At 44.6% G+C, this 20,359-nt stretch overlaps 1 protein-coding gene across 1 annotated transcript; it reads right to left on the minus strand.

The window, feature by feature from the left end:
- Positions 1-1,019: 1,019 nt before the first annotated feature.
- ACTR5 (actin related protein 5) lies at positions 1,020-13,126 on the minus strand. Its single transcript, XM_072879336.1, has 9 exons — positions 12,393-13,126; positions 11,256-11,485; positions 9,663-9,832; positions 8,594-8,811; positions 8,070-8,252; positions 5,329-5,451; positions 4,645-4,784; positions 3,609-3,741; positions 1,020-2,136 (listed from the first exon to the last, which is right to left on the minus strand). The coding sequence occupies exons 1-9, from the start codon at positions 12,774-12,776 to the stop codon at positions 1,879-1,881; spliced, it is 1,839 nt and encodes a 612-aa protein (XP_072735437.1). The 5' UTR covers positions 12,777-13,126; the 3' UTR covers positions 1,020-1,878.
- Between the last annotated feature and the right edge of the window lie 7,233 nt (positions 13,127-20,359).

Consider the following 20,359-nt stretch of genomic DNA (forward strand, 5'->3'; position numbering starts at 1 on the left):
AACTTCAAGTATTGGAACAAATTTCCATATCTTGAGTAGCCACTCTGCCATTAGAGCTAAAGATGCGTCAGAAAGGGGTCAAATAGCAATGGCACTTCACGCTACTCCAGGTCACTGATAGGAACGGAGATCAGAAAAGACACTTGTTGAGGTGTAACTTTGCCATGTTTCAGCACAGCACGTTTTTCCACATTCTTTACCACCCATAGAATTGCCTTAATGGTCCTGAAAATCAGTACACCCCCAGGCAGCTAGGGATAGGATCAATAGTCCAAACTTGAGGTTACCTGAAGGCAGCAAGTTCCCTTCTCCTCCTCCTCCCCCCCGCCCAACAGCCTGTTAGGACCACACCAAAGGTCCACCAAGACCTGTATCCCACCTCAGAGCGACCAGTGCTGGGTGCCGCAGGAACCACATACGAGAGGAGGTCTGTAACAAAACTTCCCTCATACACTTGCCGAGGAATACACGACTGCAGGACCTCTTACACACAGGTGAGACCTCCGTGTTTGATGGCAGATTTTTCTTTTTTAAAATCATAGGTCTGGGTAATACTTTTTGAATCCAGAAGTGTATCACATCCTGTGGCAACAAACTCCTCACTTCAACACCAACAAGCACCTCATGTCCTTTGTTTTGAATCTGCCACATGACAACTTATCTTGATGCTCTTGGGTGGCCCTTGCGGACAGTAAGCCACCACCTCTTCACCTTCTTTATACCAGTTATGGTCTGGATATGTTCCCCAGTCTTACCTTTTCCAGCCTAATGCTTTACAGCTCTTGCCAAACTGATGGAGTCTGCTCAGGTTTCAGTTCAGCATTTAGTATTGATTACTCTTTTGGGAAAGCAATAGCAAGTTGTTCCGTGCGAGAACTGAATCCTCAGTCAAATTTAAGCTGGGGCCTGGCCTGCAAACCTGCATTTTTCAGCAAGGTACAACCAATCAAATACATCCTTATTGCTGTACTCTTTGAAGAGGTCGAATCACTGAAACACGTAAGTCAGTGGTAAAGCAAAAAGTTTGCTTTATTGCTAAACCAACTTTTCATTAAAAAGTCCCATCAGTCAAGAGCTGCCTTGCTCAGCTACCACCCTTGTAAAACCACTTAAGGACTGCACAAGATTTAGCAGTCCTTCTGGACTGCGCTTTATGGAGGGTTCTGTCTTTATAGCTGGACAGTGCTTTATGTGACGAGGTCTCCAGTTTCAACCAAGACATCAATATTACTGACATAAATGAAGTCAAAAAGTACCTGAAATCCCACGGCTTATTCGGCAGTGCTTTAGCAGAAAGTGTGTAGCAGGAAGGAAATCAAAGATGACGCGAGTGCAGGAGGCCGCAGGAGGAAAGGCACAGACCAGCCCCTCTGGCCTCCAGCAGCACCACGCGTCCTGACCAACATGTCCTGACAAACGCTTGCTGCGACGAGCGAGGGGGACACCTGCTGGACTGACTCGCTTGATACAAGCCCAGCTTCTGGATCATGCAATAAAAGCAGTATAAAACCAGCACATTTTAATTAAATTTAAAAAAAAAAAAGCTGTAAAACATATACTCTCAAAAAACCCTGAGTCTTACTATGAAAGTTTGTAAGATGGTATTTTTCTCTGCAACGCACTTCTGTTGTGTCCTCCTTGCTGATGCATACTCCTGTGCCACGCACAAGCAGCACTGAGTGTTGCACGCACTACGACCATTCCAGCTGACGCCCCAGCGTGCCTCGTCCTCCTCGTTCAAGTGACTGGACGAGATGCTTAGTGCTCTCTGAGCAGCCAGCAAGGCTGGCTCCACACACTGCTCATACTGCAACCCAGTAACTCTTCTCTTCTCTGCACTGTTATCTCCATCCGAGGGTCTGTGCCAAAGGCACGGTGCTATGCCTGCTCACCAGGATTGCCTGTGCTGGATGCCAGCACTCTGCTAGGTGCTAATGCCTCTGTTGTCCGTGGGGCCTGCTTTGGAAGGCGAATGGGAACATAGACATTTGAAGCACAGTGTTCCTTGAGGTATTCTCCCCCTTTTTCTTCATAGTCTTTTCTGGTTATCCAGCCTTCCTCACGGGTCATGTGTTCCACCGCCCAATCCCTAGCCCCATACCAGGCATCTAAAACAGGACTGGAAGCAAGGTGAACCTGGATGGAAAGAAAATAGAACAACAACGTCAATTCACCACAGGAGAGAAAAGCCCTTTTTTACCCCAATTACAGTAGTATATGACACAAACCACTGAATTTCAGAAGTTTGTGAGCCGATTATTCAGTGCCTCTGGGGAAGAGTAATGTTAGGAATGGGTTTGAAGTGTGTTTTCACCTTGAGATCAATTTTCCATGAGCCTGCTGTGTTTCTACAGGTTGAGAAAGCACATGGGTGTATCACATTCACAACCAACAGCCCTCACAGCTGGAAGCCAATGCTGGAAGAATTGGTGGTACTGCAAAACAAGTATCAAGGGCTCCAGCAAAAATTCCTCCCTGCTTGAAGTAGCAGGGAGGAACACTGCAGGCTAAGAAATCACTGTAAGTGGGAAAGGACCACACACATGTACTCTTCCCACTGGTGTAGATTCATACTTCCATTTAAACTGTTCCTATTACCGTAGCACGAACTGCTTTCCTGGTTCAGCTATGGACTTGCTAGACTAGACACCGTGTAAATCCCACGTGCGATATCTGTGAAGTGACAGATTTCTGATAGGACCACGCTACAGACCGCATTTTAATGGAAAGAAGGAAGCTCTTATTCAGTTACAAGCAGCGACATTAAAAGCAGAAGAAAACATACTCATTTTCTTCCTATAGACACAAGTTACACACTCAAAACTTAGCAAGCAATATCCTTCCTAAAACTACCAACTATATCCCTGTAACTAAGTTTCTGTCAGTCATACCTGGCTCACAGCTATGTACAATAACTGTACAAAACAAGGGTTGTGGAATCACAAGATTATATTTGCACTGATTTTTTTTCCCTCCCCAGTTCATAACCTGATTTTTCTATTCAAGAAGTTAGTATATTTGAGAAGACAAGGTGGTTTCAGAACAGCAAGGGAGACTCTTGCAAGTCTCCTTACAAAGTGCAAGGCAAACTCTGGGACTTACCCAGCTTGTACTGTGCTTGCTACTAAAAACGTAACAAGGGATCACAGGTTTGTAAGATATTCACTGAATCTCTATTGCTGCTGTCCCAGACAGTCATTACATGTAACAAATTGAACATGTAACTAGTTTTGAAGTTAGCACAGTTTTTCCCAGCAACTACTCCTAACAAAGATGGCTTGTTCCAGATAGTAACTGTCCCAATCCTAAGAAATCAATCTGCAATTTTCCAGCCAAAACTGCTTGTGTGTGCATGGTCCTTTAGCTGAAGCAGGTTTTCCTTTTCCAAGGCATCTACCCTACTCTCTCGAACGTCTTCAGAAAGAGCAACGGTACCTTTGCTTAACCTTCATTTTCTCAGGTCAAAACAGCTGTTTTGAGTGTCTTGTCATAAACCACTCTCCATTCCCATGCGCTAAGTACACCCACTCTGTACCTCTCCCAGCCTGAATTACTTCTGAACATTGATGAATGGACTGTTCACACAACCATCATGTCAATGCACATACCTGAAAAGATGACTGGAACGGCCTCATTTCAAGGAGTTCCTTCTGGACTCTGGCTTTCAGTCCAGGGTACATTGTATTTCCACCAGTGAGAAAAACATTCTGGACAAGAATAGCTTGTTGTTCCTTTGGATACCTACAAGGAACAAAAACCAACTTTAGTCCTTCTCAAGGACATCTCTCCCTATGAATTGAACAGCTAAGGGGTGATATCTTGTCTTCAGGATTCACTTTGAGAAACTTCCTTCACTTCTCTAGCATGAAAACCCGCGTTCATTTCTTTTCTGGAAATTCAGGGGGTGGCAGAAGAAAATCCTTAAAGCACTCTGTGCACCATACCCCACAAATCAACAACTCAGTAGAGCTGAAATTCTTACATTTCAGAAAATGCAATCTTGTATGTTCATACAGTTCAGGGGTGACATTTTGCTAATGCTAAGTTGTCTGGAAATAATTGTCCAGCAAGCATGCCTATATCATAACTTAAAAATGTCACCCCTGATTTTGGTCTCCCAAAAACAGAGCTCATTGTTTCAAGGGATGGATATTTACAAGGGTTTGTTGTTTCCCTCTGTAACAAGTTGGACCAGGGGTCTCCAAAGTGGGGTGCAGGAAAAGGATATTTTTTGTGCCATTAATAAGTAAATAAATAAAATAGTGCTTATTTCACCTTTATCTCATCCTTTTTTAATTTATATTTTTGTGTACATTTTAAAATGTACATAATATACTAGTTCAGTAGTACCTGTATGTAATTTACAAATATACATATACTGGAGGTGTGTGCTCAAAAATGTTTTACTGATGGGGTAATCAATCAAAAAAGTTTGGAGACTGCTGACTTAAGACAAGCAAAGTTACACGTGGTTTTCAGAAGAGGAAGACATGTCTAACCTCAGGAAGACAGCTCAACCCCACCAAAAAGAACTATTCAAACATATTTTCTCCTATTATTGTTAAGTAACCAGTATCACAAAAGCTGATATCAAAACAAGACTAGCTTATTCAAAGTAAGTGCCGAGTAGCTTTGTAAACTCACCTCTCAAGGACATATTGCATGGTTTCTGCTATACCAGCCTGGTCTTCTCCTATCAAGGAGGGCTGGAAGACAATCTCTGGAGCCCTGATTCTTTCAGTGCCAAGGAAAAGCTGGTGGTACTCTGCCAGGTTAAACACGGGCTTTAAAAAGATGAGATTGAAAAGTAGTGAGAAATTATGTTAAAGAATAGTAATATTCTAGAATAAGCAAAGTTTCCAAACAATCCTATATAAAAACCAGACCGTAATGCTCTCACAGAGAAAGGGCCATGCTGTAAAAGGTTCCAAAAAGCCAAGGAAGCCGGACCTTTCCTATACTTTATTCTGTTTGGTGCCGCTCAATCCTAAGGCTCAACCTCACAAGTTGAAAGCTGTGTCCACTGGGATGCAATATTGTGCTATGGATCACACACAAAAAAATTGAGCAGGACTTTCTTTTTTCCCCTAATAACATGGGACTGCTACCACAGGCACTGCCTGCAGAGTGAGCCAAGTGGGTATATTCATGCTTTAAACCACCAGCTAAGATTGCAAGGACTTCTCTCTTAATGTCCTATTCAGATAGTTTAAGCACCTCTTCCAAGAGCAGGCAAAAAATATTTGCATTTGGAGAAATGTTAGCAGACTAGCTGGACAACCAGGAGGCAGCAACCTCTGGCACAAGGTGTACCTATAGAAATCAAACCTGCACTGCAGCAACAGGCTTCTCAACTTCAGGCTGCTCCTCAGCAAATAAAGGTTCAAACTCATTAATACTTTCCACATCCTCCAGTGATTGTTCACTGCCTAATGGATCCAAATCGGGAGTCTGGAAACAGAAAAGGTATATTAAGGTAGGTTAGCTCAGTTGTGCTAAGCACATACATGGCTTCAATTCTGGTGATAGATTTGGAAAATTCAACCAATTCCCTCAAATCTCAACTCTTTAATATGCCTGAAACCAAATATGCTATTCTCCAGCACTGAATACAAAAATAAAAATGGTGAACAACCTAGAAAACAGGAGTTAAGACAGACATTCACTCAAAGTATAAAAATCAAACACTTTTCAATAAATTTATCATGATGCCACCTCAGAAATTAAAGGCCTTAGTCAAGAGGCTGACTGCCAGGATCCTAGCCAGCCATGTCCTAAATATAACAACATAGTAAAACTTATTAAAATAGCTTTTAAAATTGGTTAAAACTTGGTGCACTCCCAGCACCTCCAACTGCTCTATAATTACCATTAAATTCCCTGCCTCGCTTGTGTGGGACTGGAAAACAAATATTTGCTAGCTACAAAGCCACCACACAATTTTTGACAGTTTCAACCGCCTAGCATTTGCACATGGGATACACCAAAAGCCCTTGTATTTTACACAGATGTGAAGGTGCTCCCAAAGCCCCTTCCCAATGAAAAGCATCACTCAAAATCCTAGAGTACGTTACTGTTGTGAAGTAGGAGCAGACTTTTAATTAACTCCTCTACTTTTGTGTTACCTTTGGGATTTTGTTGCTACAGATTCGTTTTTGTTATCTTAAACTTGAAACATTTGTTGCAATGTCTAGCAAGCAATACCAGGATGAGATAAAGCTAGGTCATTTAAACATGCTGAAGTATCTAGCTTAGGTCCACTTAAAAAGCAAGCAATTACTCAAACTGAAGTTTAAGCACTGTTCATTGTTAGAGCAAACAAACGGTAGTCACCTGAAGTTACCTCCAACACTTATGCTTTTTAAAATCCATTTCTTTTTATGTCTTAAACCTAGTAACAGAATGAAACATAGAACTCTGCTGAAGAGTTGGCACAGACCCTAGGACAACATAATTAGCTTTTAGTCTCCTTTATATGGCCACAGAGGGATGGCCTATCTTCACAAACGGTTTCGGTGACAATTGTAGGCGCTCTCACAAAGCAGACCAAACAAAAAGGCTTGCCAATTCATTCCGTGGTCTGAGATTACACCCAGTAAAGAGGAGGAGCATGGGATCCAAAACAGACATGTTGGAACTTAGGCACAACCACTGGGCAAAATTACAAGGAGCTGACAGTCTTTCAATTATCTCTTTCTAGAACATGTTCTTTGGACAGAAGGCAGGAAGTTTCTTTACCACAATGGTAAGCCCATGATCTACCTCAGTTTTTCTCAAAACACAGTCATTGATTCTTACACAAACTTTGCTGTTAAGGATAGGCAAAATATAACCAAGAAGATACCAGCTCACCTGTTAGTTTTGGCTAAGTCTCAAGTTCCATATAAGACACAAGAACTCCTATATCTGGCACCACTCTCCCCCCTACGCTTCAATTTTCTGTTTTTCTCTACCTTTTCCTGAGCAAAGACTGATATAACTAAAAAAGCTCTATCTTATGTGACTTGAAAGGCATTTTCAAGTAAATGCTCGAACAGCCTTAGACCAGCCCTTAGAAGCAGCTGCTATGTGCTGGGCCTGTATTAGTCTGGCAAAGCAGACAAATAAGCTTCCCATCTTCAAGACAACTCCAACAACCACGTGTAGCAATTAATCTTTCATTGTTAAGTAAACAGAATAGAACATGCTGCTTAATTGCACCAAAGAAAGATAGCCAAAATGAAGGCAAAGGGTTAGTTGTTTACCATGAAGTTCTCTACACCTGAAAGGGAAGAACAGAAAGAAAAACAAATACTGTTTTTAACAAAAAGCTTGACAGGTTCTTCTATATCTTTAATACAAGACTAGAGACATTTAAGGATGGTTGTGTTAGGATTATAACCACTTGAGATTCAAGTACTTAAAACTCCATGTCATTTAATTGTCAGACACTGAAAAAAAAAAAATAATAATCAAATCTTTAACATACCAGGCCCACTTATTTCACCAAAATTAATGCAAAAGCAGAGTTAGAGGTTGGTTTAAAGTATGAACATAATGATTATGTTAGCTGCTGCATTTACAATCCTCTAAGCAAGTCAACCTTAAGTAAGGACAGCGGCTGGCACACACTGCCAGGAGTAAGTAAAAAGGGAAGTAGCAGTATCTTCAGTGGTACCTTCTCTGACCCACTAGGGATATTTTCTTTTTCTCCAACTTCTTACAGATGTGCAAGAAACTTTTAAGGAAACTTACTGATTTCATATAACTGTATACTTCAACTACTGTCAGGAAGCCTAGAGATTATGCTTAGAACTATACGGAATCAAACTATAAGGTATGTCCCAGAGCACAGTGCAGAACAGCACAAGAAGGGTTACTGATTTCAGGCATACTCTATAAAATCAAAACTGTCACTTTCTGTAGCTACGCAGGAAAGCTGGAAAAGAGAGAAGCAGTTACCAAATTAACAATGAGTTGCAGTATGTTAAAGGAAAAGCTTAGTTCATTAATAAAAGGGGCACATTTCCAAGCATAGAAACAATTCTCTCTGAGATAAGAAGAGGATTAACTTGGTGAAAACATTATACCTCTGGCTTGCTGTCCACAACATCTACTTCAATATTGACTTCTGCCTGTAGGATTTTCTGCTTTGTCTGTTCAACAGACAGACTCAATTTGTTGATGTAAGACTGAAGTTCCTCTGCAGAGTCCATGTTCAGCTCCACCAAAGCTTTGTGGAATTGATCCATTTGACCATCTTCTAAAAGTTCCTACAGACAGATCAGAGTCAGCTGTGATGAACAATACAGGGTAATCAACTATCAGTCAGCTGTGCATGTACAGACACTTTGCCTTCGTTACTAGATATTACGATATGCATGCTTCAGCAGCATTCAAAATATTTCACAAAAGAAGTATTGTTCAGAACCTGGAAGCATCCTCTGCATCAATAACCTCTCCCTTTTATCTTGCAAGTAACCTTAAAAAGCTCCTATCAGAAAGCACACAGGACAGTAGCTTCTTTACAGTGATGTATGACCTTCTGATAAAGTTCCAAGGGCAGCATGCCCCCCCTCCCAAAAGATGACACAGAAAACTTTGCCTTGATTACCTGTACGTATAGTAATCTGTCCAGCCTCTCTTGGTCAAGTTGCAGCTTCTCTTCTCGACGACGTGCATTGAGTTCTTGAAGTCGACGCAATTGCTGCTGCCGCCTCTCCTGCTTTTCCTCTGATGTCAGAGTGCTTCCCAGCAGTTTGTTAGAGAAAGGCAGCTGCATCTTGTGCATATTGTTCTCGTAGTACTCTGGGGACCGCCACTTCTGTAGCTCTGAATGTTTTGAAAGCAAAATAACTGTTTTGCCAGGCTGAAAACGTTGATTTGTATGTTGTATGCACTCCGTGCTAAGTTCAGACTTAGAAGAAAGAAGGCAACGACAGTCCAGCCTAGGGTTTTGTCACCTCTTGGCAGCTGCCCCCATATTTAGCTACCCCCTCAGAGCACTACCTTCCAGTCACGTTCTTCGTGCACGTGGTTCTTAGCGCTCTGATCTCCAGCATGCAGGAAACACAAAGTACTAAGAAGTGGGAAGTGCATGCTAATGTCTCTTCTCTCTTCCCAATGTAAGGGAGAGTTCTCACACATTTCTAAGGACTCCTGCAGGCTCTTTCATAAGTGACAAATTTAAGAAAAGACTCTTCTTCGGCCACTACTTAAGATGACATTTACCATGGAAATTTTAAAAATTCTTTAACTCACAAAAAGTCATGAGAAGTGTCCTCTGCAATTTTGGAAACCTTAAAGCAGATAAGAAACACAGCCAGATGCAGAAATCATCCTAACCAATATAATGTTTTGTTGGAAGTATAAAGTAACTAATAAAATAAACTCATTTTACATTCTTTTCCTCTGAAATAATCCAAATTTTTATTCACAGATAAATTTGAACTAATACAGATTTTATTTTTGTAATTTAATTTTGTTTCTATCATAATGTTAAATTCAAAACTGTTGTCAAGCATTTCACATGAGGTAGATTACCAGAAAGACAGCTATAAAGAAAGAAAAATAGTAGTAGAGTATTTCTGCCAGAATCCCAGCCAACTTGAGAACAAGGGATACAGAGGACAAAACTAAGTTTGGATGAACACTATCTAGTAGTAAATTACAGCTGTTTTTACCTTCTATATAGTCCTCTGCAATGTAGCTATGCTCATGCAGTATTTCCTCCATGCGACTGAGAGTGATGGCAGCAAAGTGTCCCGGGTATTTCAGCTGAAGAAGGCGTTGGAGATATACGGCTGCTTGACACCCTCCAAGATTAATACGTTTGCAGTTTTTAGCATCCAACCTGAAAACTCAAAGAGACACAACTGAGACTGGAGAGGTCCACAAGTTTAGCATAAACCAGACCTCCTACTTTCCCCACTGTCCTGGTTTCAGGTGGGATAGAGTTAATTTTCTTCCCAGTAGCTAATACAGTGCTGTGTTTTGGATTTAGTATGAGAATAATGTTGATAACACACTGGTGTTTTAGTTGTTGCTAAGTACTGTTCAAACCAGTCAAGGAATTCTCAGCTCCCCATGCTCTGCCAGGTGCACAAGAAGCTGGGAGGGGGCACAGCCAGGACAGTTGACCCAAACTGCCCAAAGGGCTATTCCAGACCATATGGTGTCATGCTCAGTATAGAAACTGGGGGGAGTTGGCCGGGGGGCAGCGATCGCTGCTCAGGGATGGGCTGGGCATTGGGCAGTGGGCGGTGAGCAATTGCACTGTACCTCACTTGTTTTGTACATTCTTTTATCATTATTATTAGTTTCTCTTCCTCTGCTGTCCTATTAAACTGTCTTTAACTCAGCCCACAGGTTTTATTTTTTTTTCCCGATTCTCTCCCCCATCCCACCGAGGGTGGGGGGGAGGGTGAGTGAGCAGCTGTGTGGTGCTTAGTTGACAACTGGGGTTAAACCACAACACCCAGTATTACTTAATTTCTGATATGGTCAAGTATACAGGTGAGTATTCACAGATAAATATTTCAAGAGTCAGTTATCGGAGAATCTAACACATCTGCTTTTCTCAGACCACAAGCACAATCAATGCTTTGTTTTTTGCAGATACTTTCTGAAGGGCTCTGTTCGGCTCTAAAAAAACCCAAACATTAAATAATTTTGGCTACAGCAAGGAAATGTTCTATTTTAAGAAGGGAAGTGATGGTTAGTGGAGCTAAAAGTAGTCCCTTTAACCTTTGTAACATTTCACAGTTGGCCAGGTGTAACCCTCAAAAATTTGAAGCATCTGCCAGATATCATAAAGCTACTTCCTGCACTAAGGATTCAGAAAAAAAGAAAAAAAAAAAAAGAAAAGAAAAGAAAAAAAGAGTAGAGCAATAAAAGCCTCAAGAACTGCAGAAATCTCACAGAGCACTTTCTTTTGTCCCAAAGCTGCTTTTAAAACCTAGCATATGGTTTTTAATGTCTGATCTTACTTGGGGCAGATACCCACTTCTACTTTTGAAAGTATGGATCTATGCATGAATAGTAACTAAAAACACAATACATACAAGGACAGCACTGCTTCTTCCATTCAAAATTCAACAGAACTTAGCAAAATCTGCAGACCTAGTTTTTCTCTTCAGCATAAATTAAGACCTGATCAGACCTCATACTACAGGAGTTGGAACACCGAATGCTAGAGGAACAGGTATTTACAACACTGAAAAATCCGTGACTGACAAAGAGAAGCCGCACCATAGTTAAGACACCAAAGAACTCACCTGCCTTCTAAGACTGGCAAAATGTGCGTACACTGATAACCTGAAGATATTACCAAACCACTGCAGGGCCAATTCTGTCTTCTGTTGTGATAAAAACTGTATAAGCTATCTACGCCATAGGACACTTTCGGCACTTGATAACATTCGAAGAGGAGCTCTGACATCATTTGTCTCGAATACAGAGGATTGCACACTGCTTCTGTCAAAACAATCGGATGATCAACACAACCCTGTAAGAGACAAGAGAAAAGAAAAATAATAAAGGTATGAAGGGAAAATCCAGGGATACTTATCCTTGCTTCTTCTTTTGAACATCAGCAATAACTCCTCCCAAACAGCGATGAGAAAGCACTTTATGTGAAGGCTATTAATCATGTAAGTTAAATTATATCTAGTGTTTAAGGGGGTAAAAGAGAAGTCTTGTCTACAGCAGGGCTTCCAATGTCAATTCAACCAAAGAATAAAGTCCTAAGGATGGAGGAGAATGGCTTTTTAAAAGCATATACGAACTATTAAAAATCTAAGTAACCAAAATCTATGCGATGAGGAGGTGAAGTGTGAGTGGAAACTGGTGGAAGTTCAGTTCAGCACTAGGTAAAGCTTTCAAACTGGTGTTGTCACGCAGGCAAAAGGCTTCATGGTCTGAGGAGCAGCTCTCAACTCAGCTGGGTATAGAAAACAAGCAGTCAACGAGCACTACACAAAACTAATAATGTTTAATGTCCTTCTCAAAAACTGAGCCTGGACGCTGGTTCTCGGCCACAGCCTGACAAGATGCCGCAGTCCAAACCTCTCACCCTGCAGCTGTATCCTCCCGCTTTCGTTTTACCACAAAACTATGAAGAAATTAAGAGAATAGCGCGGTTCAAAAGACTCCCCCGGGGAGCTCCTGGCCCGGCCAGGGTTGCCACAGCAGGCTGCTCAGGGCCCGCCACCCGGGCCGTGAGTGTCTGCGAGGAGGGGGACAACACAACGTCCCCGGACAACCCGGGCGGTGCTGGACCCCCCATTCCCACTGCGCACCCACGTACAGCCGCTCCCTTCACCCGAGCCCCCCACAGGGCCGGGCCTGGTTTCACCGGCGGCTCCAGGGCCTCGCCGCGGCCCGGCCTCCCCCGCCTCCCCGCCCGGCCGCACCTGCGAGGCGACGCCCAGGCGCTGGAAGACGTGGTCGAGGAGCAGCTCCTGCAGCTCCAGCTGGACGGGCACGTTGCGGTCGAAGGGCGAGCGGAGCAGCCAGCGCAGCGGCTCGGGGCTCCCCAGGTCGTTGCCCACCTGCGTCTCGGCACCGGCCCCGCCGCGGGCCCCGCGGCTGCGCGCCGCCAGCGAGCGGAACCGCAGCAGGGGCTCGGCGGGGACGGCGGGGTCGGCGGAGGCCCAGCCTGCCCGCGTCTGGAAGGAGCCGTTGTCGATCACCAGCGGCACCGGCTGCGGCGTCCGCACGGCCGCGCTCGGCTCCAGCACCGGGTCGGGGGCCCAGCGCGCGTCGCGGAAGGCGAACACCCGCGAGGCCGCCGCCATTTTGCGCCCTCCCCGGCTCCCTCCGGCCGGGAACGCGGGCACCCGCACTCGTTCCGGGCCGCAGCGGGGCGAGGGGCAGCGCCGGCTGGTGGCTGCGGCCCTCAGCCGCGACCAGGCCGCGGGCTGGGCGGCCCGTACCCTCCAACTCCGCTTCCACGCAGGGACACCCGCGCCCTCTGCCACTCCGAGTTAAACTTGGACCTAAAACCACCGCCCCAATGTCTGTGGTCTGCCTGGAAGCGAAAACCCGCGGCCCTGGCCTGTGCCGGACCGCCCCGGGAGGTCACGGACAGAGCGTGTGCTCCCTCAAGGCCTCCTCAGCACTCGGCGTGCACCGCTCCCTGCCGAAAAGGGGTGCCGGCCGTGGCTGAGACGTCCTCGCCTTTTCCACGGGCGTCTGCCGGATCCGCGCCCTGCGCCGGAGAGACGGGCACGCAGGGCGGGAGCCGTCCTGGCACGGCGGGCGGGAAGGACAGGCCTGCTCGGCAAGCCGCGCCGCTACCTCAGCTCGGTGAAGGGCCAGTGCGGGCCCCGGGAGGTCCCGGTGACAAGAGTAAGAGGAACGCTTTACCCTTAAAACTGAAGGGATCGCAGCCTCTGGGTTCTGCTCCCTCCGTCACTCCTGTCACCGCATTTGTAGGCAAACCACTAACAGCTTGATTTTCAGAAATGCCACCAACCTGCAACCCCCGCTGTGTGAAACTGCGAATAGTTAGCATCCTTGAAGCTCAGGTCATTAATGGCTCTTCTCACTTGTTTACCCAATGCACAAAGTAGGGATAATAGCTTTCTTTTATCACACGGGGGTGTTATTAACGTGAATTAATAAGAATTTGCAAAGTTCGTTTAGATCTTGGGATTAAAAGGCTCATTTCAAGGGGCTGTTACTGCATAAAAGCAAACACATGCACACAAGCAGGAACGTTAAATGCATGCAATCATTCATAATGTGCACTTACATACCTGCTCTCTTCTAAGGTTTACTGAGAGCACACAAACAATTACTTTAGCCAAACAACCCCCTGTGAGGTAAGCAATAGATAATGTTTTTATTTTCTTGAAGGAGAAACGCACAGTGTGATGAATATCGAGGTAACCAAAGTCACATATCTGTTCCTGCTTTGATCACTACTGAACCCCTTTACTATTAAGCAATACATGTACAGACACATATCCTACGAAACATGCTAGCTTGCCTTTCTTGGAGGGAAGGGAGATAGAAACGCAATTAAACTACAAAGGTTTATTTTCCTAATGGATTAACTAGTAGATGGAAACGGAGAGTAGGCTAAAAATAGAGTCCATGTTAATATGGGACATATTTATGCTTCATGTCAAATAAGAGAGTCTGGGAGAATAAATTTTTAGCTAGTTATTCTCTACACATCTCTGCAGGGTTGATTCTGTTTTATTGATTTCTCAGAAGCAACCTTGGCTGCCCAGTTTCAAAGTGGCTGAAGTGCTCAGTTACCTCTCCTATATCTGAAGGCATAAACATACCTTTAACTATTCTTTTAACATAAGCCTTGAAAGCTGCCTAAGGAAGGAGAATCACATCAGATGTTTTCTCAGATGTTATCCTGTATTTAATCCTTATTACTCCCTGCATACCACAGGGCTGCCCCTTTTGCTACCCATGCTGAGTATATCAGCCATCTTCCTGTGATTAACACAGTGATGCAATGAGGGTTATTAAGAGGTAGTTAGTAAAGCGGAGCAGGCAAGCTGTTCTAAACTTAGCATAACCTAAAGCAAGCAATGAAGTATCCTCTGGTTCCTTTGGTGAATGATCTGACCTTTCCTCTTCTTTTCTTCTGGTTTTGTTTGCCATTTGTAATGCTGTTGATCATAATCATTATCTGGCTACAGCTTCTTCTTAACGAAGGTAAGTTCTGCAGCTGATCAGATAAAATGCTCCTGCATAAAGGCTTTATCTGTTAGCTTCATCTTTAAAGCACTCTGCTAGCTATTTTTGGGCTAATGTCACTTGTCACAGAAAGGAACTAAAGGGTTTTTTAATAATATTGGTAGCATACGGAAAACCAAACTCAAATTATTACGCTTTTCTGTTAAAAATGCTTATAAGAAGACAAGCTGCTGCTGGCTGTTCTTCCTTACCCTGTCCCTTTTTCTCAGAGGCAATTTAATTTAAGAAAGGCAAAGGACAAGTAATTTTTTAAAATTTCTGTTAAAAAATCCCCCAGAAAGCAAACCTAACCTTTTAATTTTATTAGTTCATTAGTTAGCTCATTAGTTAGTTAGGGCATTATAGTTCTCTTACACTTCTTTTTTTTTTGGGGGGGGGGGGGGGGGGGGCGGGATGTTACCGGGGGAGCTGTTAAGGTATTATTTTATCAATGCTGAGGCTGATGATAGAAAATTTTTGAAGGGAGCAGAACATGCATTTTCATTTATTTGTGTAGTTTGCATCTCTTTCTGATCCACCAGTGATTCTTATTTCTAGCATGTCAGTAACTAATAACAGGCTTTGGTTTAGGCTAATAATAGGCTTGTTGATGTACTCAGGAAGATAAAGCCTTGCTAGTTTGCTCTAATCCCAGAGCATAAGCAATCCCAGCTGAGGAATCAATTGTAAGTTCAAAAGCAGCAATTCTGCCTTTGCAGAACAGCTGTAGGAAGGAAAATAAGAACAAAATTTTACTTCAGCAAGCTTTTGCTTCTATTTGGTGCCCTCTGTTCTTACTTAATAACATGGTATCCAGTCCTATAATAGATCCCAGAGGAATAGTGACAATGAGACAATACCCACAGACAGCAGAGGAACAGGAGGTATTCACCACAGCAGAGGCTTGTACTCCTCCCTCCTTTCCTGTCCCACATGTGTGTGCATGCTGAATTTTTTATTTTCAGCTCCTATTTTGCAGGCTTAGCACACAGCTGATGCTCCTAACAGCCTCTGCTTGTTGCAGTAGTAAAGTATGTTCCCTCCACACGCTCAAGTGCACTCTTGCAGGTAACCGTGCATAGCGATTAAAAAGCGCAGGTTTTAAGAGGTTGTGACAATTTTACAAGCTGCCCTGAGCAGCCCAGGCATGGCTTACTGCTGATGCCTGAAGAGCAGAATAAACTATCTACTTCGCTTAGGTAAAGGGGTAGCTGTGCCACACGCTTACGCTTAGGTTGAGTGTCAGCTTTTTGCCTGGACAGAGTAACTCCAGAATATCCTTATGCCTTGAATGAGATTTTCAGGTTCTATCCACTGCATTTACCTTCACAATTTCTGGCCCTATAGTGACTGTTATTAGCACCAGCCCTCCAAGGATTTCCACAAATGCTCTAAGTTCCATTTTAATCAATAAGACTAGACACTTTACTAAATATTTTATATATCAGTGTGTTTACAGGATTAGAACATTAAAGTGTTTCTCAATCACTCTTAAAAGAGAAAAATAAAACAATGCTCTTTTTAATAACTTCCTAACTAATTCAGTCATTTCCACTTATTTTATGTTAGTTTACAGCAGACACAAGTAAAAAAAGTGATGTGTATTTCAGCTCCTCCTTTAGTATAGTTGCTGATTAAGAGCTAATGGGTTAAAATCAAACACTTGAACAGGCCTCTTATTGCCTAGTTAGGTTTGGAAATCCTTTATTTTAGCTGAAAATGATTCAGAAGAACCTTGCCCAGCTCCTTAGATAGAACATGTAAGGCTTGCAGCTAGGGAGAAGAAGTAATGTACAGGTATTTTGTGTTCTTTTTAAATCTCTTTCTAGCAGAGATGCCCAGTACAGCAGAAATAAAGCAAAAATCTTCTGATGAGCCTGATTCGGACTCTAAATTTGAGGAAGAAGCAACAGAGGAAGAAAACCAGAATGACACATCCAGTATAGAAACACAAGAGGAGACACAATCCAGTGGATCTCTGGGAAAACTGAGGCCCAAGCCTGCTTATCTGAGTTCAAAACCAACAAGCCAAAAGCAAAGTCTTCTTGCTGCAATCTCAGCCAGCTGGTGTCAGAGCCAGAAGATAAGACCTTCCCATGTTGAGAAGAGTGATGTCTGTAACATCTTGATGGTGAGTAGCATGACCAGACTACCTCTTTGCGTATCTACTGCTTTTGTGCCTCAGCTCTGATTTTTTTTCACCTTTGCCTGACTCCCCAGCCTCTTGGGTAAGAGAAAGCTGCAAGATTGGTTTCTGCTTGGTTAATGACTAACAAGGTATTTTTTTCTGTCTTCTCTATTGTAGACAAGGTAAAGGTAACACAAAATTGTACAGAATAACTATCGTATACATGTGTATTGTATAAGTATGTGTGTATGTATTTTAAAAGATACATATACTTATATAAAAAGTCCTTGAGAATTGAATTTGAAACAGTGAAAACTGCTACCTATTCCTCTAAGATAAGAAGTGTAGCTCAACTTTATACAGAAAGTCTCCTGGTACATATAGCTGATTTTATGTATTTTTAAAAGCTGCTTTAGATTTCTTACAGTGCAGTATGTGACTAAAAATTAGATGTATTTCACTTGCTCGATAAGAGCTGAAGCCAGAAGTCTCTTTGCAAACACAGCAGTCCCAGTCCTCTTAGGCTTTATAGAAATCCCCAAAGCTATATTTGAAGCAGTGGAAGAGCTTAGTGTCTTGTGTGTCTTCTCTTTCCCTGTGCCTCGACTGTATGTTCCTTTCCAGAAGGGGCTGAGAAGGGAAAGCTGGTCTGTGCCTCCACTATCACTATTCACAGTCCTGTCTACTCATTTACGTTGCTTGGATTTTTGAATTGCAGCAACTGAGGTACTCACCCATGCTTCCTTCCACCAGCTTTGCTGGAGCAGTAACCTTTATTAGGCTGGAATAGCTAAGGACTGGTATCATCTTAAATTGCTGCAGTTGTTTGACTAGCACACCCTGAAGCTGAGCTTTAGCATGGAATCCGTAATATCTCAGGTCAAAGTACTTTTTACCTCATTAACACCACCAAAGCAGTACCAAGTCAGTGTAGTAAGATTTTTTCATTGTTGTTGTTCAAGTGAACATATGTTCACATACACAAGTGAACAGAGCAGTTTGAAGAACTGGGGTTTAAACTTCACCCTTGTAGGACATAATACTCATACTGAAAGGCATGTTAGTTGTGTTGGGTGGGTGAGGGAAGGGAACAAGCACTCATGGTCTCACATCATTTATATCCTACTGAAAATTGAACCTCTTCTTGAAGACATAATTGCCATGACAATTCTCCTCCTCCTTTTCTTCACCAGCTGTTGTGCACCATGCTTTCTTCTCTCACCTGGAACTTTGTCTGCCAGTTGCTCCAGATCTCTAATGTCCTGAGGATTCAACTGCTGCCATCCTCTCTGATTGTCTACATGGCTCAGCTGCTTGTTTTGCTGGGTGAAAAAGTTGTGAAAATCCTGGGCTCCCTGAGACTGGAGAGCAGAGGGCTGTTAGCTTCAGTCTTGGGGAGGAGATATAAGTGTGATGAAGCTCGGAGAGCCACCGCAGGGTGGAAATAAAGCAGGTAGTCCTACAACCATTAGCAGCAATCCTGTTCACCATCAGTGAGAGCTACTACAGCATGGCAGAGAGAGGTTAAGTGTCTGAAAAGGAAACCTAGTCAAGACTAAGTCACCATGCACTTGGGTCACAACAGCTACTTTCAGAGTCAATTGTATTGACTGGATAAATATTAAATGGACAACAGCAGCCAGCCTCTTGTCCAGCGCTTGGGTGCGTTCTCTGCTCCCCTCCCACTTTACAGAGGGATGAATTCCTCTTTTATAAGGACCGAATGCTACACCGGCAGCAGTGATACTCTCTGTTCACCACTACTAATCTTTGATTTCAGACAAATAAGATCAAGGCAATGGCTCTCAGTAGTGGTTTGTACCGGAGCTTAAATGCAGTACAGCCCAGTGATTATTTTATTCATACTGCAATTAGCACTTTTCTGATCTCCAACTTGTGAGTTCTCAAAGTAGGAAACAATTTTTTAATGCTCAGGTCTAAGAGATGAAACAAGCCTACCTCCAATTAACAAGAAATAATTAAGCCCTTAGCAGATACTGAGCATGCATTTCTTTCATTTCTGTCCAGGCTCTGCCTTTTCAGCACAGCTGACAGGCTGATACAAGGGTAGCTGTATTACAAGTGCCCAGAGGCACTCAGCGACAGATTGGTTTATGCAGTTGGTGGGACCACAAGGAGGTTGGCGGGGCTGGGATGAGCCATAATTTTGTGGTCTAAGGGTTTCTCCAGTTGTCAGGCTATGAACAGAACAGCTGTTTGCTCCTGCTGCTGATGCATGCATTCAACAAAGTTTTTTTTAAAGGGGACCTAAATTAGGAAGTTGCATCCCCAGAAGTACATTGCCGCTTGTGAAAACGTTTGTCTCTGCTCCTCGTGCGAAGTAACTGTGTCTCTCCAGAGCCTTGCATGGGCAGACTGTGTACAGTTACACTAACCTGTGCTAATTACGAAGCATGCCTTGTTTATGTTTACTTGTCTTTCCCTCCCCATCCCCTGAAGTCTGCACGTCCAAATATTTGTCCAAAGCAGCATGCTCTTAAATAAATCTCGTTTGTCCACATTTATTTTCGTGGGTCCTTTATTTAGGACCCCCCCGCCCCCCCAGGTATTTGCCGTTCCTCAGCTGTTTGCCGAGGAAATCGCCGTCTCTCCCTCTGCCCCGAGGCTGACCCCGGGCTAGGCTGCTGCTCCTTCGGGGACGCCGCGCTTCTTCCCCCCTCTGCCGGCGCGGAGCGGCCCGGGCCGGGTGCCTCAGGTAGGCGCCGCGGGACCGGTTCCAGCTGCTGCTGTCCGCGGGGGCGGTCCCGGGAGCGGCCCGGGGCAGCGGGTCCGCCCCGGCCCCGCCTCCCCCGCAGCCGGCGCAGGGGCCGGGCCGCGCCTCGGGGCTCCCCGCGCAGGCGGGCGGTGGCCGTGCCCCCCGCGGGCGGGCTCTCGCCTCCCGCCGAGCGGGACGCGACGCCTCGCCTCGCCTCGCCTCGCCGCCGAGCTCCGCGCCTGTCCCGGGTGGCTCCCGGCCGGCCAGCCCGAGTAACGATTTGGGCTCTGGGGCCGCTGCGAGCCCGGAGGCGGCTGCAGTGGAGCTCGGGGCGGGTGCGGGCGGTCCCGCGGGCGCGGAGCGAGGCGCTGCGGCTGGCGTGCCGCGGGCGGATGTCGAGAGAGCTCCCGTCTCTCTTCTTCTTTTTCTCTTCTCCGGCTCGGCCGCTATTGTCTGCAGCGCTGAGCTGCCCAGGTAGGCTGGTGCTCGGTGGTGGCAGGGAGGCTCTGGCCGTGCCCCGGAGGTGCGGGGCTTCTGTTGCTTGAGGTGCTGGAACGTGCAGCGCTAAATTGCTCTTTTCCTGCAGAATGGGGCTTCTTCGCCTGCCCCGTTGGGGAGTGGGGTTATTGTTTCAGCCACAGCCCCCCCACTGACATCTCAAAGCTGTCTTCCCTGAGCCAGCGAGAGGAACATTTTCTGGTAGTCTTTAGGTCTTTCTCTTTCCCTTTTCCACCTAGTCTATGTGCACTTAAAATCACGTTGGCAAGAAGGACTGAATCTTGCAGCTGAATTGCTGGGGATGCCTCCTGTCTCTATGGGATTTCACTTGTTTA

The sequence above is a fragment of the Ciconia boyciana genome, chromosome 14, assembly GCF_034638445.1.
Source record: "Ciconia boyciana chromosome 14, ASM3463844v1, whole genome shotgun sequence".
In the NCBI taxonomy this organism is placed as follows: Eukaryota; Metazoa; Chordata; class Aves; order Ciconiiformes; family Ciconiidae; genus Ciconia; species Ciconia boyciana.